The 24,399-nt window shown below is 44.5% G+C and overlaps 1 protein-coding gene across 1 annotated transcript in view; it reads left to right on the forward strand.

Annotated features, from left to right (window-relative positions):
• The window catches only part of DENND1A (DENN domain containing 1A), a 493,284-nt gene that overhangs the window by 300,638 nt on the left and 168,247 nt on the right, over positions 1-24,399 (forward strand). Inside the window, exon 11 of the mRNA XM_019658787.1 lies at positions 15,070-15,171. Within this exon, the coding sequence (XP_019514332.1) occupies positions 15,070-15,171 (102 nt within the window). The remainder of the gene's footprint in view (positions 1-15,069; positions 15,172-24,399) is intronic.

The following is a 24,399-nucleotide window of genomic DNA, read 5'->3' on the forward strand; positions in this document are numbered from 1 at the left end:
AACTTGGGCCATATAATTTCTAAGTGGCACCCCTTTGAGGGAAGGGCAGGTTTTGCAGATGGGATGTTAAGGTGTCTCTTTGACCCTGAGACACCTTGCTTAGAAAATGGGTAGATTTCTGATTTTATAAAAGTTTTTAATGAGGAGTAAATGAGAAAATTTGGTGCGCACCATGTATCAGGTACCAATATATGGAAGTTTTTACAGTAGCCCCTCCCCCCCCATCCACAGGCGATTCGTTCCAAGACCCCTGTGGATGCCTGAAACCACAGATAGTTCTAAACCCTCTATGTATTATGTTTTTCCGCATACATATGTACCTGAGATAAAGCTGAATTTATAAAATAGGCACAGTAAGAGATTAACAACAACACTCAATACGAAAACAGAATAATTATAACAATATACTGTTATAAAAATTATGTGAATGTGGTCTCTCAAAGTATCTGGAATTTTTCATTTAATATTCTCGGACTGTGCTTGACCACGGGTAACTGAAACCATGGAAAGTGAAGCCACAGATAAGGGGGGACTACTGGACCTGTGTATCAATATTATCTGCGTGTAGAACTGATCATTTTGGTTTAAAACGAGCTAAAAGACGCATACCTAAAGTTGACTCTGCCCTCTTTTTCAACCTCCTTTTGTATTTTTTAGTGAGCGGCTTTTTCTGAATTGCCATTAGCTTAAAGGCACTTTTGACGGAGCACAGCCATATAGGACTGGTGACTTCATAAGCTCCTTGCAAGTGATTAGGGGCGGGGCCGTTGTGGGAGCTCAGAGACCGGCGCGTGATGATTGAAGAGCGGTACCCTTGGCCTAGTCAAATCCCACTTGGAATCCGGGCACATGTGTTTCCGTTTAACACCATGCTCGGCAGGCTCACGGGCCGGGTTTGTGACCATCAGGCATTTGTTGTTGATATGTGAGGTCACCACAGTAGGGGTGTTTGTCAACCAAATTAAACTTCCTCCTAATGATCCAAAATAATTGATTCCGAAGGTTCTTAAGTGCTCCATGGCAGTGTGTAGTCAGGATGAAATTCAGCGTTTTCCACACAAATTATTGCCTGTTTTTGTTTTAGGGTTGTTTTTTTGTTTGTGGTTTACTTTTGTTGGGGAAAAATGTGGACGGACCATGGGCTTTGGGGGCAGGCAGTACGCCTGAGTTTGAATCCCTGCTCTACCACTTGTCTATGTGTAACTTGGGCAAGTTACTGAGCTTCTCTATGAGAGAGAGAGAGGGAGAGAGAGGGAGAGAGGGAGAGGAGTGCATGCGTGTGTGTGCACATGCACGCGTGTCTTAATACCTCCATCTGCAAAACGGGAGTACCTGCCTTAACATGGTGACAATTAGAAACAATATGACCTAAGTTCCATGCACATTAGTAGATCCTCACTCAACGGTAGATATTAGGAAAGTATTTCCAATAGGTATCTCTGAAGAAGGTGCTTAATAATAATTTTGTACAAAGTGGTCAAAGTCTGATGTAGTAACCATACCTTTTTTTCCTGCTAAACTGATTTCTCCATAAACTGCTCTCTACTGAATGTAAGCATCCATAGAGAAAAGTGTGACTAAAATTGAAGTCTGTAAACCTCTCCTTACATATTGTTTGATTCTCAGCTGATTTCAAAATTAATTTAAAATTGAATATTTAAGATACACACCACTTAGGCTACAAAAGGAGTGGGGTTTTTTCTTTGCCCATTTAATTCAGACATTACGACCTAAGCTCAGGCCTTTGCAGGTACAGAATCAAAGGCATTGACTCAGGGCTTTCCTCACATGTGATCCATAGTGGCACTAAAGTTTTCTCTTGTGGTTGGAAGTTATCAACATTCCACAGAGTGGTTTGTGTGTCTTCCCTAAAATCCTTCCATATAAACCCAAATATCTGACAGAAAAAACCTAAAAGCTTCAGACTGAGGCTGCTGGACTCCTGGACATGTCTTTCACCAAATAGAATACATTAAACCTTGGCATCAATTGTTTTGAAAGATGCAGTAATAATAAATTTATATCCTGCCTCTTTAGCATTTTATTGCAACTATTTGATACTGGCCGAATGGGTTAAATTATGAAGCTTGATAAGTACATATGCACATTACCCATCCTTAGCTTTAGAAGAAACAAAAAGGAAGAAAAAGATAGCTATGATGTTGGAAGTCATCCCAATTTTTAAAAATAAGAGAATTTGGACATTTTGGCATATGGGCTTTTTTAAATGAAATTTCATGGAACTGAAAACAGTCAATTTTAGGTTTCCAAAAATTGTTTTGATTTTCATTGGTATAAATTTGCTGCACATGGTTTTAGGGAAGTTCTGAGAGATGCATTTGGGACTTCGGGGTTGATTTTTTTTTTTTTGAGATTTGTGATTTATTTTTAAGAGGTATTTCTTTTCCTAACTCGAAGTATAAATCAGAGGAGACAGAGCTCCATTTCTAGGACAGTTTTTGGTAATGACATTGTTAAGCATTGCCAAACAACTGGACCTGGGGCTGAATTATTGAACATCATCTCAGCACCGTTCGGACACAGCACAGCAGATTCCTCCGCCGTCATCTCCCAGCCAGAATCCCGAGGCCAAGTGAGCTGGGCCATTCCATTAGCAGCAGCTGCTGGTGATAAGCAGCATGAGAGTCACCTGTGTAGGGTCAGGCTTATTGCACATCAAGGTCCAGCAGTGTCCGGAAGGGAGGGAAGATGCCCAGGAGGGGGCTCCAGGCCACCTGCTGTGAGAGGATCAAAGGGTTGAAAGGTCAGAGGGCGCAGCTCCCTTAACCATATCTGTCTGGGCAATAGCTATTTCAGATTGTAAATCTTGGTGATTTCATTAAGTCCCCTGGCTGCTACTGGGGCATTGAAATAATAAAATTTTATATCTGTTGCCTTTCCTGCCTCTGGCAGCCAGGCTGAGACATTCTCTGCAAAATGGGGCGTCTTTATGAAAACCGTTCCTGCACTGACGCAGAGATATCCTAATGAAGCTTCAGACTGGGAAATTGGGGTTCCCAGGACCCCATCCTCTGAAATAGTTTTTTTTTTTGGTTTATATTTTAAAGGAAAGAAAATCACTGAAACTAGTTCACAGTGTTTGGGATTTAGGTAGCACCTCTCTATTGCAAAGCAGGTCACCAAAAGTGACCCATTGCTAAACGCTTCATCTTACACACAGGGGGACAGGTGTGCTTCCCCAGTGCTGCTGCTCATGAAATAACCCGTGTTCTCATGACTCCAGGAGCCTGTCTTGTGGGCAGCCCCAAGCAACCATACAGACATTACTTACTCCCCACTCAGCAGACCTTTCGGGCGTTTTTAGAGGCACGTCTCCTGAATATGATTTTCCGAATATTTTTCCTGGATCTTAAAGTTGTTATGAACCTTTAGGGCTCCTTGGCTCTTGGGCAAGACAAATCACAGTAATGGCTACCTCTTTACTGCCCATATGTTTAAGACCTCCTGTAGTTTGTTTGAAAAGTTAAGAGATTTTCACAGTGAAGGTGCCATTTCTGAAATTTAAAGTGTTCCTTTGCACCGGGAGATAAGTTCACTCTGATTAAGTCCGTAATTCTCACTAAGCCATGTTTATGGGGGCAATAAACAATGTTTCAGTGTGCTTGTTAAATTGGGTTTCCAACCTCTCCACTCTTTAAAAATTGACATTTCAAATAAAAGGCAGGTGGAGATGGGAGTCCGGGTTTTCTGTGCTCAGTGATGAATGAATGATGGCAAGTGGCAGTTATGTGGGAGGATTGAGGCCCTGTTTTATGAGAGGGTAACCCCAAACCATTTTGGGACTAGGGAACCAACATCTCCTCATACCTCCAGTGAAACTCTTAAATTCAAGCTTCATCGTTTCAAATTAGACGGATGCTATTTTTGAAATACTGCCAGATGTATTACACTCACTATTAAATTCTCACAAGTCTGTGCTCGCGTTGTACAGATGGTGAAATCTGGACACAGAGAAGTTAAGTAACTTGTCCAAAGTCACACAGCTAGTAATGACCAGGACTAGAATTCAAACCCAATTATGTTGTCATGTGAAGTGTTTTAATGTGTACAAAACAAAAACATGACACTAGCCCTGCTTTTAGGGTCTTTTTGCTATTATGTATCTAGCCTCTGACAAGCCTACCCATGAAGGTCATAAGAGAAATCTGTGACCTGGTCGGTGTTCCTCAGCATTTGCTGAGCCAGGAAGGGAGAGGGGCCAAGGGCCCAGGCTTTGGGGCCCGGGCCCCAAAGCTGAAATCCTAGCTCTGTTATTACTATGGGACCTGGGGCAACAGCTTCAGTTTTCTCTTCTGTAAAGTGGGAATAATAATACCTATCCCATGAGGTTGCTTTGAGGACAGATGAAATAATATATTTTAAAATACCCTATTTAAAAAGTCTGCAGTACTTTATAGATGACAATGGTAAGCATTAGTGCAGTATATGTGCATATAGTGAGGTTAAAACAGTTACTTTAAGTGACAGGTAATCATAAAACAATTAGAAACATCACTAAACAAGTTTTAATTGTGGGCCCAAGTGTATGTTGCCCGCTGTACTTGAGTGAGGGCCAGAGAAGGCAGCTTGCCGTGGGAGCGGCAGTGAGGAAGGCTTTATAGAAGAGCAGGGCCTGCGGGATGGAGATAACCACGGTGCTTTGTGCCTGGGCCGCCTTCCCACCTCACCGAGTGGCCTGCCGCCTCATCCCTCTGTTGTGCTCTGCAGCGGTGATGAAAGGTGTCACACCTTCCTCATCCTCTTTACACGTGAGGAAACGGCGTCTCCAGCAGTGAGGCGGGTGTCTCAGTGTGTAGCCAAGTACCAGCCGAGTCAGAGGCATCCATGGGCTGGTCCTCCACGCGGAGGGCGGGGACGGACTGGATGGTGGGGCTTTGCTGGGTGGACTTGTGGTGAGCCCCCAGGAGAACTGGCAGCAACCAGCTCTCAGAAGAGACCAGCTGGCACACCCTGGGCTTCTGCCTTATGGCTGGCCCTCCGTGAAACACGTCACTACAGTAACCTTCTCAACAATTCTGAAAGCTAGGATCCTGAGCCCCATCTCAGAGAAGGAAACTGATGCTCAGGGAGGTGACGTGCCTTGTCCGAAGCTACCCAGCGAGTGAGTGAGTGAGCCAGGGCACTAACTTTGGGGACTTCCTGATCCTGAGCCCAGGACCAGGCAGGCGAGGGAACCTGACCGGCTGCATGTGAAGGGAGGCGTTCCGCCAGAGTGGGGCCTTGCCTACTGCACAGGACTGAGCCTTTTCTTAGGTTGATTGGTTCTGACTTAACCCACCACTCCCTATCCATGCCCGCCCACAAGTAGGCAGGGAACCTCTTGAGTTTAGGGATTATGTTGTAGTCATCTGTCTGTCCTTACAACCTCGCATAAAGTTGACATGAATGACTGACTGATGCATGACTGACCAAAGGAGTGAATGAATGGGTGAATGTATGAATGAATGAATGAATGCATTCCAGTGGGTGGATGGTCAGGAAAGGAGAAACGGCCCCTTTGCTGACCTGCGTAGGAAACTTCTGGATTTGTTAATGAGAGTCAGTGCTTATTACCTTGTGAGGAACGGGTTCGGCCTGACCTGTGAGGTGCTTACAGCACTTCCCTCCCCGGCCAAACTTCTGTTTCTGGTTAAAGCACACTGGGAAATTCCAGCAGTGTTTTCAGGGGTCCTCTGAACTGTCGGGCTTAGATTTTTAATTTTGTGGAGCAGGAAGGAGCAAATCAGTGACTCCTGGCTCCAAAGAAAACCACTACGTTTATCAACTGCTTGGCAGCTCGGTGACCTCCGGGGCCTGAGGAAGGGGAGGGAAGTGTCACTCTCCCCTCCGTGTAGATCGAGATTGCAGGAGGGAACACAGAGCTTAGAATCCTGAGTATTTGCCTTTCCTCTCTCTGTCCTTTCCACTGTCCCGCTCATTTCTCTTTCCTTTCCTCCCTGGAGGCCACCATGCTGTTTTTTGTTATGTACTCATATATGTGCGCATGCGTTGGAGCACATTTGATATGTGCTGGTTAATGGAAAGAACGGTGGCTCCGGAACCGGATTCAAATCCTTTCTCTGACACACACCAACTGTAAGAAGTTGGGCAAACCATTTAATCTCATCAGCCTCGGTTTTCTCATCCATCGGATGGGTCTGATGTTCTGTAGGAAACCCTCTCCCCTGGAATTTTAATGAGGCCTGGGCCAACCACCGAGCTACTTAAGGGCTCTATTCTTCTGGTGCACGCTGAACAAACATCTACTGCGGTACAGTTACTCAGTCTGTTGATGGAAACAACATGTCAGAGCAATTAATGCCATGAGTCAGGTCATACAAAGGTGTTGGTGTTCAGCTGGTTCGGTGTTTAGCTCCACAGCCTCTAAGCCAGAGGACTCGGGACAAGCTCTTTCACCTGCCTGACCCTCAGTTTCCTTGTCTCTCCACAGGGGTCGTGGGGCCTACTTCAGTGTACATATGGAGGGTGGGGCCGTGGGAGGAGCGTGTCAGCTGCAGCTCTTCTTCTGTTGTGAGAGCCAGTACGAGCGAGGATGGCGCCATTTGGAGCACAGCTCCTGGCCTGTGTGAGGGCCCCTGGAAAGTCAGCTGTGGTTCGGTCCATCCCATAACCAGGAGTGTAGTTAGCCTAAGAGGTTAACATGAACCTAGTGTGAAGCCCGGCAACAGTCGGCCGGTTAGGATCAAGTTTGGATTAACAAACTATGAAGATGTAATTTTTGGTTTAGTTTTAACCACATCTACCTGTCAAAATTGGAAAAAGTCTGCTGAGAAGTCAAACTTAAGGGAGACGTAAAGTATAATGTCAGGAGCCGTATCAGTTGTCCCTTTTTCATAGCGGGGTGCACACTGGACCTTCTTTGTGTCTAAGCGAAGCATTTTGTGGGTGTGATGGTGCTGATTCAAGAGGATGCTGCGTCCTCTTGAAGCAAAGTGTCCTTGTAGGAAGTCGGTCGGGACCCGTCCCCTTTGCTTGGTGGCCTAGTTGCTGGTCTCAGAGGTGCTGTCTCAGGTGCTGGCTTGGCCACCAGAGAAGAGACAGTGCTTGTAGGCCTCGGGGGTCACTCCAGGGAGAGGGTGTGTCTGTGGTCAAGGCCAGCGCCCTGGGCACCTGGGAACATGGCCACATAGGTACAAAAGAAACACTTCTGTTTTTTCTTTTTACTTAATCCTCTCGCAATTTTATGTAGCATTTGGTTGTAGCCCCATTTTTATTGATAGAGAAACTGAGGCTCTACCAGGTTTAAATAACCTGCCCTGGGTCCTGTGAGTAGAAATTGAAGAAGATAAAACCCAAAGCTTAGTTGATCTGAGTCACGCCCCTACTGCTGTCCAAAAGCAAAAAATAAAATCCAAAGCCCAGTCAATCTGAGTCACGCCCCCACTGCTGTCCAAAAGCAAAAAATAAAATCCAAAGCCCAGTCGATCTGAGTCATGCCCCTACTGCTGTCCCAAAACTAAGCATGCTGACTCCAGATGGCAGGTGTCGCTCGGAAGGTGCCGAGAATGGTGCCGCTTTGCCCTTCCCTGGGGAGGGGACAGGGCAGGTTGGAGAAGCGACATGTGTCCTGGAGGTGTCTACCTTTGCAAAGAAATGTTCTCACAGTGAAAATATTCTAGATTGAATCCATTTTATCAGTAGGATTATTGCTATATTGTTTTTCATGGTAATAATTGTTAATACCCAATTGTTATATACCAGACTCTATCCTAAGTACATACATATATCATCTAATCACCATATCAGTCTGATGAAGTTTGTACCACTTACTTTGGCAAACATTTTACTGAAGTACAAGGTTTATAGGGAGACACACTCATTCTAAGTGTACAGCAAGGGGGGTGTTTACAAGGCAGGCACACCCGTGTAACTACCACCAGATCAAGAAACAAAATATCGCCACCTCCAAGAAGCCCCTCGGGCCCCCTGTAGCCACTCTTCCTCTGACCCAAGGGTACCCATTATCCTGGGTGTCAGTACTGTTTTCATCTCATTATACGGATGAGGAAACTGAGGCACAGGGAAGTTAAAGGGTTTGTGGAAGGCAGCACCGTTGTAACTGGCAGAGCTGGGACTGAGACGCTGGCAGCCTGGTGCGTGTCCCCAGGACATAGCCAGGAGGAGAACGCTAGTTGGTGGCAGTTTCAAGTAACCTTTGGTCTGAAATCAGGGGTTTACATTCTTACAGGTTTTGGGACTTGAATCCATTTCATTGATGTAACTTTGAAATTGCAAGGATAGAAACGCTCCTTTATAGCCCCCATTTTTTGCTCACCTACCACAGTCAGGTGCTGTGTTAAAGCTGTTACCCATATTATCTCACTTAACCCTCACAACACAACTGGGCAGTAGGTAGCACTGGCCTCATTTTATAGGTAAGAAAGCTGAGGCTCAGAAGTAAAGAACTTGCCGGAGGTTACCCAGTAGCAGAGGCAAGGCTTGAATCTGGCTGTCTCATTCCAGAACCCATGGTCATCGTAGCCACCATATTACCTCCTGTTTTACCTTCTGTGTCAACTGTGAATTGATTCTACACTAATGAATCATGATCATTTTACCTGATTGTTATCCTTATCATAACTGTTATTCCCACCACACTTCTTGAGCAGCTCCAACCTGCTTCCGTTGGGCTGACATTGACATCTGCTGCCAGGCCTGCCTCCCAGTCGAGTGGATTTAGCCACAGTGTTTGATTCGTTTTCTAATTAGTGAGCATTCGCCCTGTGCCAGGCATGGCGGTGGGCACTGGAGATGGAGAGACCAGTGGCCCGTCTCTGCCCTGATGATGGTCCTGGTGGAAGGGCAACAGAAAAGACTGACTGTGTGCTGGCTCATTTACTCCATGCGCGCCCCCTCACTGACCCACAGCCTCCATCCTAGACAGCGAGCCCAGCACTCAGCCGAGGGTACAAGGTCAAGCTGGACCCCTCCCTGCTCCAGGTAGAGGGCCAGCTTTGCTCCTCCACCTCCAGCTGTCGGCTCCCTCAGCCAGGGGGCGCCACATGCTCCTGACCACTCTGGCTCCCCAGGATTATGTGGCAAAATGGCTCTAAGTCCTACCTTTTGTCACTAGCTGCCCAATCCTTTCCCTGGGCGGGCAGGATCACCCCCTGGCTGGGTGGCTGGCTGGTGTGGTTTGAACAAGTGTAGCTGATATTTTATGTATTAGTGGGGGAACCCACAGTTTTTATACAGCCAGCTTTAGAAAGTAAGGCTCAATAAAGCCTTCTCAGCTACGGTAGAGTGATTCTCAAATGGACCCCATTTTTGTGTAGGGAAGTATATCAGAATCTCTAGGGGCAATGGATTTTTATGTTTTATCCTAAGAGGGCAAAAGTGAAAAACAAAGTTAAAAAAAAAAAAGTCCGGGGCTAGACAAAAACGGAAGGAGGCAGGGAGCCAAACACAGCTGGAAGTCAGGATGTACGTTGGGAAAAATTAGCCTGTCGTGTAGCATTCATTCACCATCATTCATGCATTGTTATTTTTTACAGTCTATTGTGATTTTATTCTATGTTCTGGACATAGTACTGATGTGTTTCTCAACTTCATTGAGGTGTAATTTATGTACAGCAAACCATCCACTTACAGTGTATGACTCAATGAAATTTGACAGTTTTATACATTCACGAAACCGCCACCTCCACAATAAAGATACAGAGTAGTCCATCACTCTCAAAAGGGCGTTCCTTTTTATTTAACAAATGCTTATCTTGAGCTGCTCATGTGCCAGGCACCACTCTGAGTACTTTAAAGATGTTAACCCATTTCATCCCCATAACAAGCCTGGGAGGTAGGCACTGTTATCACCCCCAGTTTACTGAGGAGGAAACTGAGGCACAGAGGGATTAAATGAAATGCCCAAGTTTACACAGCTGGTGAGAGGTGGGTTAGAACTCAGACAGACTGGCTTCCGGATCCTGTATTCTTTACATGTATGCTGTCCTGTGTCTCATTCATCCATCCATCCATCCATCCATCCATCCATCCATCCAGGAATTGCCTGCTTTGGGGTACAAGCCAAGATACAGAGATCTGTCTGGTGACCCCAAGAAGCCCACAGACTACGGGAGGAATTGAATAGCTGAATAGATAACTAGAGTGACTTCTTACTGTGGTTGCAGGAATAACCTCAGGGAAGCACAGGGAAAGGCAAACTTCCTGCTACCTCAGGCTCTCTGGAGTGAGGTTAGCCAGGCTCGGCTGAGCTCTCAGGAGCCTTCGAAGGAGAGGGGACAGACAGGCAAGAGAGCCACTGTTGGGTGAATGCCTATTACAGATGAATCATGTAAAATCCTTTACATATACTCACTTACCTTATCCTCACAACTCTGCGAGGTGGGTCTTGTCATGATGCCCATTTACAGACAAAACCTGGGGGATTTAGTATGTTGAGTGAATTGCCTCGGGCATCCCACGAGGTAGGGGTCAATGCAGAGGTGAGGTGCTATGAGATCCCATATCCTCTTGGCTGTCCCTGACCACCTCCCCCTACTATGATTTTTCCCTTTCCTGTCCTGAAAGGTAGGGGTCAGGCTAAGTCTGTCTGTGACAAAGCATAAAGGGAAAGACATTCTTGATTAACAATATTTATGGGAAGATGCCATTTTTGTGTATTTCTCTGTGCAAGAAATGCCATTTGGAAAGTCAGTGTGCATGTCAGTATTTTTTTTGTTTTCCGTTCTGAGAAAAAGCCTATGGAGTCTGGTGAGGGACGGTTTGCAGCTGGCAGGAGCTTTGGCATATGTTGTAACTAAAAAGAGAGGGAATGTGTTGGTGGGACAAGCTACCGGAGAGCCGTCTCGGTGTGCTGTGGGACTAGTAAGTGTTTTAATTGGGTAGGCTTTTTGGAGGACTATTTTGACATCTGCTCGTGTCTTTGCTGATTTTTCTTCACTTGGAGTAGGAAACACAAGCTGTGGGTAAAACGACTTTAAAATAATTGGAAGTAAAGCTATCTTTCTCAAAGTCGAATTTGAGAGGGACACTTTTTTAAGAAGTAAATTCCACTTCTAGGAATCCATCCTGCAGCACGGCGATTTGTGCAGGCAGTTTTCACGACGTTACTAACATGTAATCGTTTCTTAACAACTTGAAATAACAGTCGACAAAAGGGGCTTGGTTGAGTTTTGTTTCCGTGAAGTGAAACATTTTGTAACAATTAGTAATGGTCTTTACAGAGCTTTTAATGAAGTGGAGCATTGCTTCTATGGTAATAAATGAGAAAATCAGAAAGAAACATGTTAAGAATTGTTTCAGCGGTGCTTTTAAAAGTAGGGGTTGGAGCGGAGGGATGTGGAAGGAAACAGCAAAGCATTCTCTCCAAATGGAGGGGTGAGGGCAGCCTCGGCCTTGAACTTCTCTGTCTTCCCCGTTTTTTTACAGTGGGCGTATGTAGTTATGATGCAAAAGGCAAGAGACAGCCGGTCCTGAGAGTGTTAGTGTAACGGCACGCCTACCTGGGGACTTGTTCTGAAGTCCAGCATTGGTTTGGGGGACATCTTCAGAAAGAGTGAGGCTTTCGAGTCACACTGGGTTCAGAGGTCAGCTCTGCCACGCACTGGCTGTGTGATTTGGGGCCGTGTTTTTTACCTCTCTGAGCTTCATTTCCTCATCCTCACTATGGAGATGATAGTATCTCTCTCCTAACATGGACGGGATTGAAGGACCTGGTACCCAGTAACTGTCCCGTTTCCTTCTCCACCAGCACCTCCCACCTCCACCCCCAGTGTGAGGGTTTTTTAGTGGGTTTTTGTTTTTGTTGTTGCCTTTTTCATTGGCTTGTTTGCTTGAGCCCTTCAGGGATAAGACCATCTGGCCGAGCTGGCCTCTGATTCTTTCCCTGGGAACACTGAGCCTCAGGAAGGCCCTTGAGTCCCCGCCAGCCCCTTTGGAGTCGGCCTCGCCACCGGGAGGGCGGCATTGTCCTGTAAGAGGAAACTGTGCCGACCCAGCTCCCGCCTGGAGCCTGGGGCCTGGGGCCTGGGCATTTTGGTTACTAAGGGGACCCTGGCCTGCTGAGTCTGAGAAGAGGGCCAGGTTTTCTCCTCTCCTTCAGCCTGCGCCATTGTTGAAAAAGTAAACACTCCACACAGCTTAACCGGCAAGTCCTCCAGTCAGGAGTGGGAAGAAATCAAAAGCCTGTTCCAGCCTAGCCGTGGAGAGCCCACAAGGGCCGGTCTGTGCTGCTGGGGCCCCACTGGGAACACAACCAGGTCTGGTCCAGAACCGCCATCGCACCCGCTGGGCCTTTTCAGCCCCTGAGGCCTCTCTCCAGGGGCCGGACTCCCAACCCACTTCTGTCTGCAGATTTTGGAAAGTCACATGAGGCAGAATAGGTGATTCTGGGGTACAGCAGCCTTCAGTCAGCTTGGTCCTCGAGGCCCCTGCTGAGCTGTGGCTGAGCCCCTCAGGGTACCTTCTCTGATTCTGTTTCTGACGCGAGAGCCCGGCAGGTAGTTTCCAGAACGGGCCAGCGGATTCTCGCCACTACAGCTGTCAGACTGGCCATGGCTGGTGCATGTATCATAAGCGTAGCAGCTACTGTTTCTCAGTCCTGCTCTGTGCCCAGCACTGTGCACATATCACCGCTATCCCCCACAGCAGCCCAAGTGGAGCAGGGAGGGAGGGCAGTTATTCTCTTGATTCAGTCGATGAAGACGCCCCAGAGTAGCCACATAACCTTGGGGAAGCCGCTTCGCCTCTCTGAGCCTCAGTCTCTCATCTCTGAAATGGGAATGGCGATACTCACCTGTAGCTACCTTGCTGAAAATGAAAGAATCTGTGGGAATGTGCTGTGTGAGCTCTGAAGTGGGACCTCAGTAAAAATGATTGTCATTGACGCTTTTTTGTACCTTCCTGCTGGCATACTGCCAGGTATGTAACCTGGTGATGGCGAAGAGAGGCAGCTGAGGGGCCCTGGGCAGCTCACCACGAGCCTTAATGTTCTCATTTGTACCCATGGGGGTTGTGCTTTGTGAAACACTAGTGATGTGTGTTATTATCTACGCTGTTCACCGATAGCATTTTACCCCGTCAGTAAGGCAGTCAGTTAATATGGGTTTGGAGGGAGAATAAACTTCTGAGGAGGCACTTCCTCTGTGGGCACTTAGTAAAAGTTTACAAATTGACAGGTTTGTGGACGAGCCCCAGGGCCTAAAGAAGTCAATAGCAGAAGAAGCCTGAGGCTCCTGGTCTTGTTAAGTGGAGGGGTCCCAAGATTCTGTCCTCTGCGAGTGTTACTCCAACCCTAGGAAGCTCCTGACAGCATCTGGAAATGTTTACTTAGGTACCAAGTTGTGTCCTAGAGGCTGGGGTGTGAGACAACAAACGTGGACCAGGAGGCATCAGCACTTGCCAAGTGCCAGTCATTTGTCAGTGCTGGTTATTATGCAGTGGTGAGCTCCACAGGAGAGGCCCTGAAGGGGCCTACACCCCAGCAGGGGAGGCAGGCAGGCAGTCACAGGGGTGCTGGGGCTCAGAGTGACACGGGCTGTGTGGAGTGCAGGCTTGCTGAGGGTGTCTGGTGATGAGGGGGATGAGGGTGCTGTGCAGAGAGCATGGGACATGCGGACAGGTGGCCAGTGTGTGTTACCTCCACCCCCTACCTCATTTTCTCGTTACTTATGAGGGTAATAACATGCACTTGGCAGGACTTGATAAGAGCTGAATGACAGAAAGTGAGTAAAGCGTAGCTGAAGCACCAGTAGGCTCCTAGTACATTGTAATTATTGTCCATTTCCAAGGCATTCTTGAATTCAGTGTTAGCAGCCATCGCGATGTCCAGCCCCGTCACTAGCACACAACGCGTGCTCTCAGGTGAATTAGGAAATGGCGTCTCCTCGCTCCTGCCACCACCACTCCCCACTGATGCCCCTTGACAGACACATGGGTTGGCAGTTTTCAGTCCCAGCTTGGCTGGCTGGGCATCCTTGGGTAGTACACACTTCCACAGTCACATGCGGTAGCTCCAAAGTGTGGCTAATGATGAAATTGATCCCTTATGTATAGGGTGACCGAATGTCCCATTTTATGCTTTCTGCCCTGGCATAATATGCTCTCTTTACATCCATAGTGTCCCACTTTGGACAAACTATAAGATCTTTCTACTTAACCAGTGCGCAATGAAATAAAGACAATAGTTCTGAAATTCTAGACTTTAAAGAAATGAACTTAGATCTATGATGTGGTAAGAGAATTGAATGAGATTGGGAGTGGTGGGAAGGCAGGAGAAAAATGGAGATAGATTCTAGCAGTGGGTAAATAGTGTGATTAAACATTGAAAACTCAGGCTACCCACGATCTTGTACTTCTACAGACTGTGGAGAGCTGCTTCCACACGGCGGGCTCTTGTTTTTCCCAGATCGTACCGTTATCCCTTCCTCCCCCCCCCCCCCAAACATGAACACCCAGTCGCCCTTTCCCCGGACCAGCAGAATCATGGCTTATCGCCACAGCTTCTGAGCCATGATGTACCCGCTGGATTTCTGTGGAAAATAGAACCAAGTTGAAAGCAGCATGGCCTTCCAACTTAATGTTTAAGAGAAACGTTAACCCTAGGCCGTACACCGTATTCCATACCCAAGAATGACAAGAGCCAAACGAGAGGTGGGCAAGTCGCCTTCCGTAAGCGAGAGGGGTGGAGCAAGCGCTGACGTCATGACCGCCTCGCTGTATATCAGAATTCTTGGGGCCAGAGCTGTAGATTTCAGCTTCTACTTCAAAAATTTGGAAAATATTGGGACAGAATAACACTGCAGTGTAAAGACGTCTCTTCCTAGCTGTGTGACCTGGGTTACGTTAACTTAATTTCTGTGAAACCTTTCCACTCCTGGGGCGTGGGGGTGACCATACAAGCTCTCAGAGTTTTTTTGTGACAGTTAAATAGCCTCACAAATGTGAACCACCTAGCAGTGGGCCTGCCCCAGAGTAAGCCTTTGTCAGCTGTCCTTTTTTTCCCTTATTCCCTTCCCCAGAGAAGGCCAGGGGGAATATCGTGTCTCATGGTGCTTCAATGACTTTCTGTTCTGGACTCTTTTTGATTTGCAGAAAGTCAGAAACATGGCCCTGGATGATGTCGTGATCCTGAATGTAGACACCAACACCCTGGAAACGCCCTTTGACGACCTCCAGAGCCTCCCAAATGACGTGGTGGGTAATGAGATGAGCCCTTGGGGTTCTGAGTCCCGGGAATACGTGCGGTGGAATGAATGTGATGTACCCCGTTGGGGCCGGGAAAGGGAGGATGGCTATGGCTTTCCCAGGGCCTAAGATGGACGCTTGGTTTCTCTGTTCTCGGGAACCATTGTCCCAGTGAAGAAAGTTGGGAGGTGGTTGGTTCACTTTTGAAGCCTTGTTTTGCTCTCAGAACTTTGATCTGGAAAGTGCAAAGCAATGCCAGTGTCTCCACAGCGCCCCTTTCTGCGGCAGCCATCCCTCCCCAGCACAGTGTCCCCAGAGGTGGGCGGGAGGGCATTCAGCGTGAACGATTTGGGGCACTTCAGACCTACATTTTTTTTCCTGGACCATTCTCAAACAGCCATTTTCTCACATAAGGAGGGTATCTCCTGACAGTGCTCTGAAGGTGGCTTCATGTCCCCTAAATCTTTCTTTGTGACCTCAGGTCTACACAGAATGTTGACTATTTAGCATTTAGCAAAAAGGTATTGGCTGCTACATTTTCCTGGCCAACACATGACCTCATACTTGTCTCGTGAGGCTACTCAGAGCTGCCTCGTGGTGGCTGTTTGAAGCAGACCCAGTGTCCCCCATTGTCCCCATGAATAGGGAGGATTGGGCTCCCTGGGAAACACGGCTTCGATGTTTCTGGTTTGACCTCTCTGGCTCTACCTGCGAGAAGATCTGTAGAATTCTCCTGACTTCCGGACTAAAGGAGTGTGCTGCTGAGGTGGGCTGGGTTTGTGTCGCTGGGTTTGTGTTGTGGCAGTGGGCACTGCCAGGAGTCCCGGTGGCACCGTGGGGTTGGCCCTCTGGAAGAGATTGCTGTTTGCTGGTGAGTGGCTTGCAACAAGGTCTCATACTCCTCTGTGTGTAACTCATGGTGAGATTCTGAGGATGTCATTTGTGCTCTGTAAAGATGTTCCATTTGTAGCATAAACAATGGCTACCATTCATTGACTTCCTATGTGCTGAGCATTGTACTAAGCACTTATCACTGACCTCCCATTTCCTCCTCACACCACTCGACGGAAGGTATTTTTCTTACCCCCAGAGCTAGAAAAGAGGGGAGCCAAGAAGTGAACCCAACTCTGTCACTCCACAGAGCCACCTGGCCCACTGCCTCTCTGGGTGCCATCTGCACTCATGTTCGCATTCAGTTCGCCTCAGAGCCCTATGGAGGAGGCTCTGTCCTTTTCCCAGGGAGGAACGGACCGCAGAGCGCATGTGCCAAGCCACAGACCATACGACCATACAGCCAGCTGAGGCAGAGCTGAGCTTGGAACCCCAGCCTGGGCAACACCAAAGCCTGTGCTGCCTCGCCTCCATGTCCACTGATGCCCACTCTGAGGCAGAGAGAGGTCAGAGGCTCACTTTTCAGCGTGTCACAACAGGGTATGCCGTCTGTAGCTTAGGGCCTCCGGACCATAATTTCAGTTCTTTTGGTCCAAGGAATGCTACCCTAGTTCCCTTTCAGTGGAAAAGCTCTCCTTTTAAGCCACAGGTAGCTTAGGTATGGACCTTGTAACTGCTAAGTGAATGTGGTACGTGAGCCTGAGACATATCACGTGCAAGAAATGGCCAGGGGCCTGGGGCAGCCCAGGATGCGTGGCTAGGGCTCAGAAACCGTGGAGTAGGCTGACTGGTCCCCTCGGCAGTGCTCTGCCCCCATGCTGGGCATGGAGCTGCAGAAATGATGCAGATCTAGCCCTCTCCTTCAAAGGGCACATCCCAGTAGGAGAAACAGATGGTAAATTACATATATATCACAGTATACCAAAATAGGGGCCACAAAGGAAGTAGAAATCAGGCACAGAAGGGTCCAGGGGGACAAAATTTGGGGGAGGATAATGGAAGCTTCCTGAAGATGGCGCGTTCCAAGATGCCTTTGAAATGATTGATAAAGTGCCCTCAGAGAACTAAAGTCACTTGGGTATGTTATTTCTCTCTCTGAGCCTCAGCTTCCCATCTTTTATTTTTTTTGGGGGGGGGTGTTTTTCCAGGACCCATCAGCTCCAAGTCGAGTAGTTGTTTCAATCTAGTTGTGGAGGGCGCAGCTCAGCGGCCCATATGGGGATCGAACCGGCAACCTTGGTGTTGGGAGCATTGCGCTCTAACCACCTGAGCTAACTGGCCGCCCTGTCCACTTCCCATCTTGAAAAGAGGAGTATGGGACCTATTATTAGGATTGTTATGGCAAATAACTGAGACAGTAGCGTCCATCAGACGCTTAGCGTGGTGCTCACGTCGGCGTTCAGTAAATGGCACCTGTGTTTATTTTTAGTAAAATTGTTGCTAATAATTACAGCCAGGGTGAGAGGACCATTCGTTTCCTAACAGCCCTCAGCCTGCATGGAGAGGACCCCCCTGTTTCCAGACTGGCTTGTGGCAGAGTTGAGAATGTTCTGTAGCAGTGGTTTCCAGCGTGGGGCTGTAGACCCAGTAGGGACTCCATCGACAGTCCCGGGAGGGACTGTGGTCCATAGGTACTTGGACTGTGTTTCAATGGAATTCATGGGTTTGATTCTATAAGGCTGTGTGAGTGGTCGAGTCCTTGAGTTGCGTCCCTGCACTTAGTGTAGGACCAACTACCTGTAGAGTAGCAACATCAGCATAGCCACAGGTGACCTCCTAATCTGTCCTTTTGCCAAAGCTGCTTATTTACTGTGTCTGACAGATTCTGCTTCTTAAACATTCTCAAACTCTTCTCCATCCCTCCTAAACGCCACCTGGCCAAGCTCTCATTTCTCCCCTGCACTGTTTGTTACCAGCAGCCCCTGAACTGGCTCTTGGGACTCCAGCTCCTTCTTCCTCGTGCACCAGAGTCACCTTTTTACAACATAAATTTAACTGTATTTTTCTTCTACTTAAAACCATTCCATCAATAAGTATAATTTTTGAAAAAAGGTGTATAGATAAAAAATTCTTGCGTAACTTCCCAGTGCCTACAGATTAGAGGCAAATTCCTTTAGCTGGCTTTGGAATTAGAGAGACCTGTATTTAAACCTTGGCTTCTTCACTTACCAGCCATGTGATCCTGGGCAAAATTACTTAAGCTCTCTGAGCCTTAGTTTCCTCATAGGTTCTTGTGAGAACTAAATGTAATGTATATAATATATGTTAAACACGACCAATGAGCACAATAGAGTGTAGTTAATGGTGATGAATTATGGATGCAAATGATGACTAGCGTGGCAGTCAAGGCCCTCATTCACGATATGACCTTCCTGTTTTTTTCCCATAGCATTAGCTTTCTCGCCTCCCTGCTTCAAACCCTATGTTATAGGTGTCTGGAACTGTTAGTATTTCTCCCAAACTTACATGTTGTTTCATAACTTCATACTTTGCATACAGAGTTTCTTCTGTCCCGCACGCCCTGCCCCATCTGTCAATCTCTTACTCGTTTTTCAAGACTTAACTCTAAACGTTAGGCTCTGAAAACCTTCCCTGACCTCTCCAAGTAGATTTAACTATATCTTTTTCCTTATATTGCTTGTATACTTATACTTATCATCCAGCAGGGTAATTTATTACACATTTCTGGCTTTCCCCTTTAATTATGAGTTCTTTGGGGGCAGGAATCAAGTTTTATTCATCTTTGTTTCTCAGGGATCTAGCAGCCACTGAAGAGATAGATGGAAGGATGGAGGGGACATATGGATTGGGTTATTTTGGTAGATGAAATCTTGCAAAACATGGCATCCGTGCTGGAAATTTTATTAAAAGAGGCCTTTGTTCTGCTTCTAGCCATGATGGAATAATTGGAGCTAGATTTCTCCCCCCGACAATAATAACTGAAACTCAGGACAAATATGAAAACAACTGTTTCTCACATACTGGACAGCAGGCAGTGCAGGAGTACAGTCTGGGAGAGCAAGGAAGGCAACGAGGTGAGCCCTGTGATCCACCAGGCTTTCTGCCTTGAGGCATTTTCTGGACCCTGGGCGAGGAGCAGGACCCCCAGCAAAGCACAGCCATCTTGCTGAGTTGAGAGGTTAGAAAACTGAGTTTGAGGGCAAGGTGGTTTAAATTTGTGGGTCAGTATCAAACAGGAGGGAGCTACTCAGCAAACGAGCTCCAGAAACCTAACTTGGTCTTCTTGACTAATCTGCTGATCTGCCCACCTGGAGGATGGAGCTCACACAGGCTAGGAATCATTCAAGCTCTGCCTCGCCAGAATAAAGAGATCTTGTTGATCGTGCGGGACAGTCATCCAAGACCCCAGGAGGCCATCCCTTGGTAGTAGTCTAAATTAGCTCTAGAATCAAGATTATGATAGCCCTGCCCTAAAAATTTTAAATCAAGCCTTGAGGAGCTTAAGAGAGGGTTTTGGGGGTGCTGGTAATGTGTCCATTTTTTTTTATCTCAGTGCCAGTTAAGTGGGCAAGAATTCATGAAACTGAACACAAATGATATTTGTATTTTTATTATATGCATATTAAACTTCAATAAAAAGTTTTAAACAAAACTGTTGCTTAAGAAAAAAAAGCCTTGGAAGTATCAACCTGATATGTGAGAAATTCAACCTCCTGTCAAAATAAATTTCAACCCTCTTTAAAGAAGACAACAAAATCCAATACTCAACAACATAGCATTCACAGTAACCAGCATCCTGTCAAAAATGTACTAGACATGTTGAGAATCAGGAAAATGTAACCCATAACCAAGAGGAAAATTAGTCAGTAGAAACAAACTCAGAAATGACAGACGTGATGGAATTAGCAGACAAGGACTTTATGATAGACATTATAAAGATTATAAATATATTCATGCATTTAGAGGAAGACCTGAACTTAATGAGGAAAGAAACAAGATATAGAAAGAATGAAAGGGAACATCTAGAAGTGAAAGTATAATATCTGGATTGAAAACTTCACTGATAGGATTAAAAGGATAGTAGGCACCATAGCTTAAAAGATTATTGAACTTGAAGACACACCACTGAAAACTATCCAATATGAAGCAGAGAAAGGAAAAAGACTGGAAAAGGTTAAAAAACATAAATAACAGAAGCTACAGGACCCATAGCACAATATCAAGAGGACTAATAATATTCATGTAATTTTGAGTCCTAGAAGGAGAGCAAGGTGGGGAAAGACAAAAAACATATACATTTAAAGAGATTATAGCCAATTTATTTTTTAATTTTGATGAAAATGATTAACTCAGAGTTCCAAGAAGCTCAATAAACCTCAAGCATAATGGACCCAAACAAAGCCACACAAAGGCTACATCATGAAATTACTCAATACCAGTGATAAAAAGAAAAGCTTAAAATTAGTTAGGGAAAAATAGGCATTATGTAAGAGAAAGAAGTAATGGCAGAAGACTTCTTATAAGATACTACACAGTCAGGAGATAATGGAACGAGATTTTTAAAGTAATAAAGGAAAATTTTAAACTAGAATGCTATATCCAGTGAAAATATCCTTCACAAATGCAGGCAAAATTAAGACTTTTTCAGAAAAATAAAAAGTGAGAGAAACCGTTGTCAGCAGACCTACACTACAAGAAATGTTCAAGGAAGTTCTTCAGGTGGAAGAAACAGGATATCATAGAGCAACTTGGACAATAAGGAGTGAAGAGTGCCAGAAATGAGTGCTGTAGTGGAGTAATGGCAGACACCACCTTAATCAAGCGGTCAAGTTTAACATCACCAGTGATGTCATGACTGTCATGTAACCCTGATACGATGCAATGAGAAGGATCCGGCACCTCTCTGGTATTCTTTCCAAAGCCCCAGTCAAATCATGGCGGAAACTGCCCAGGATAAACCCAACTTTAGGAGCATTCTATAAAATATGTGACCAGCACTTCTCAAAACTGGTAAGGTCATAAAAAACTTAAGAAAGACTGAGGAACTGTCACAGATCGAAGGAGACGACGACAGCATGACAGCCAATGCAGTGTGGGATTGGGTTGGGTCCTAGGGTAGAAAAAGGATGTTAATGGAAAAACTGGTGAAATCACAGTACAGTTTGGAGTTTAGTTAATAATAATGTACCAAGGTTGGTTTCTTAGTTTTGACAAATGTGATAATATAAGATATATTAAGGGAAACTGAAACTGGGGGAAGACTATACAGATCCTCTCTGTATTATCTTTGCTACTTTTCTGTAAATCAAAGTATTCCAAAATAAAAGGTATATTTTTTAAAAAAAGGAAAGAGAAGAGGAAATAAAGGAGTATTTTGAACAACTTTATTCCTATAATTTTGGTAAATGAGATGAAATCAACAAATTCCTTGAAATATACAAATTACAGAAAGTGACTCAAGAAGAAATAGAAAATAGAAAAATAGCACTGTTTCTGTTAAAGAAACCTGAATTTGTAATGAAAACGCTCTCACAAAGAAAGCTCCAGGCCCAGATAGCTTTATCGATTAATTCTATTATACATTTATGGAAGAACTAATGTAATCTTACACTAATTTTCCAAAAAGTGAGGAGAAAGGATTACCTCCCACCTTATTTTATGAGGTCATCATTACCCTGGCATGAAAATAAAAAAAGAATTTACAAGAAAAGAAAACTATTGACCAATATACCTCATAAACACAGATGTAAATATATTGAACAAAATATTGACAAATTGAATCCAGCAATACACAGAGGGTGCCAAAAAAAAATGTATACACATTTTAAGAAAGGAAAAAACGATTAAAATTGTAATACAGTGAATGACGCTATCATTCATTTGATTAACCCATCTTTTGAGCGAATGTCATAGTACACATTGCTACTGTAATTCAATTCAACTTCGAAAAGTAATACATAGATAACATCTCTTAAAATGTGTACCTTTTTTGGACACCCCTGGTATAAAAAGGATAATACATCATGATTAAATGAATAAAGGATGGCTAAATATTTGAAAATCAATGTGATTTACCATATCAACAAACTAAAAAATGGAAAATTATATCAAAACATATGCAAAAGATGTGTTTTAGGAAAAATCCAACACTTGTTCATGATAAAAGCTCTTAACAAACTAGGTGTCTTCATTGTGATAAAGAGCATCTAAGAATCTACAGCTAACAAAAGCTACTTAATGGTGAAAGACTGAATGCTTTCCCTCTGTGAATGAGAACAAAAAAGATGTCCGCTCTTCCCATTTCTATTCAGTATTGTACTGGAGGCTCTAACCAGTTCACTAAGACAAGAAAAAGAAATAAAAGCCCTAAAGATTAGAAAAAAGGGGGGGAAATGTCTTTATTCAGGCAACATGATCATGTATATGGAAAATCCTAAAGAGTCTCGTAAATGAATTTAGCAAGGGTGAAGGTCAGTATACAAAAATCAAATGTATTTCTGTATACTAGTAATGTGCAATTGAAAATGAAAATTTTAAAGTACCATTTAAAGTAGCATGCTAAATGTGAAATACTTAGGAATAAATTTACCAAAATATGTGCAAGATTTGTATACTGAAAGCTATAAAACGTTTCTTAGAAAATATTTAAAAGACCTAAACAAATGGAGAGATAGTCCATGTTTTGGATTAGAAGACTCAATATTTTTAAGATGTTAATTTTTCCCAAATTAATCTATAAATTTCATATAATCCCAACCCAAATTCCAGAGAGCTTTATAAAGAAAAAACATAATAAACTTGATGAGCTGATTCTAAAATATCTATGAATATGCAAAAGATCTAGAATAGCCAACAATGTTGAAACAGAACAAAGTTGCAGAACTTATATTACCTACATTTAAGACTTACTATAGAATTACAGGAGATGTAGATAGATATATAGTTTGGTAGAACAGAATAAACAGCTCAGAATTAGACCTACGCATAAATGGTCGATTGATTTTCAACAAATAGCCAAAGTAATTCAATAGAGAAAGTATAATATTTTTCAACAAATGCTACAGGAATATTTGGATATATCCATATGGGAAAAAAATGAATCTTGAATTTTCACCTCATGCAAATATTAGTTCAAAATTAATTATAGACCTAAACATAGATGCAAAAACTGTAAAATAAATAGAAGAAAATATAGGAGAAAATCTTCAAGGGGTAGGAAGCAGTTGTTACATAAGACACAAAAAGTGCACACCGTAAAAGAAAACGCGAGAAAGTGAACCTCGTGAAAGGTAAAAACTTACCCTCTTCAAAATACACCATTACAAAAAATGAAGAGACAAGCCACAGACTGAGAGAAAATACTTCCATACTGCTATCTGCAAAATGACTTTTATCCAGAATCTATAAAGAACCCTTAAATTCAATAAGAAGATGGCCCAATTAAAAAGTGTGCAAACCTCAACAATACAAGATATTCAAATGGCCAATAGGACATGGAAATATGCTCCATGAGGGTGCAAATTAATTTTCACACCGAGGGTGCCACTATGTACCCACTGGTGTGGCTAAAATAAAAAGACTGCATTTCTTATAAGCGTATGTATTAAACGTGTTTCGTATATGATCAAGCAATCCCACTCCTAGATAGTCACTCAAGAAAATGAAAACTTATACATACAGACACATGTATGTGAATGTTTTTAGCAGCTATGTTTGTAGTCACCAAAAACTGGAAACAATCCAAATGTCCTTCAAATGGTGAATGTATATATAAATGCAGTGGTATGCCCATAAAATGGAATACTACTCAGCAGTAAAAAGAAACTATTGACCTGTCCCACAAAATGGGGGAATCTCACATTGTGCTAAGTGAAAGCATTCATTTATATGACATTCTGAATTAGACAAAACGTGTAGAGCTAGAAACCAGATGAATGGTTGTCAGGAGCTTGGGGTGATGGTTACATGGCTATATGCATCTTTCAATATTCACAGAACTCATCACTGAAAGCAGTACATTTTACTGTATGTAAATCATACCTAATAAACCTGACTTAAAAAATGTTTTAGAGACTGACAATACCAAGTGTTGGCAAGGATGTGACACAACTGGCCTGGTACTCTCATCACTGGTTATGGGAGCATAAAATGGTAAAACCACTTTGGAAGACAGTTTGGCAGCTTTGTATGAAGTTCATCTTACACCTACCATACCACCCAACAACCCCACTCCTAGGTATTTATCCCTGAGAAGTGAAAACATGCACCCATACAGGTTTGCACACGAATGTTTATGGCAGCTTTATTCAGAGGAAACAGTACCTGGAAATAGCCCTCACCTCCATCAGCTGGTAGGATGAATAAACAGTGTTAGAGCCCTTATTT

This window comes from Hipposideros armiger, unplaced genomic scaffold, assembly GCF_001890085.2.
Source record: "Hipposideros armiger isolate ML-2016 unplaced genomic scaffold, ASM189008v1 scaffold_290, whole genome shotgun sequence".
In the NCBI taxonomy this organism is placed as follows: domain Eukaryota; kingdom Metazoa; phylum Chordata; class Mammalia; order Chiroptera; family Hipposideridae; genus Hipposideros; species Hipposideros armiger.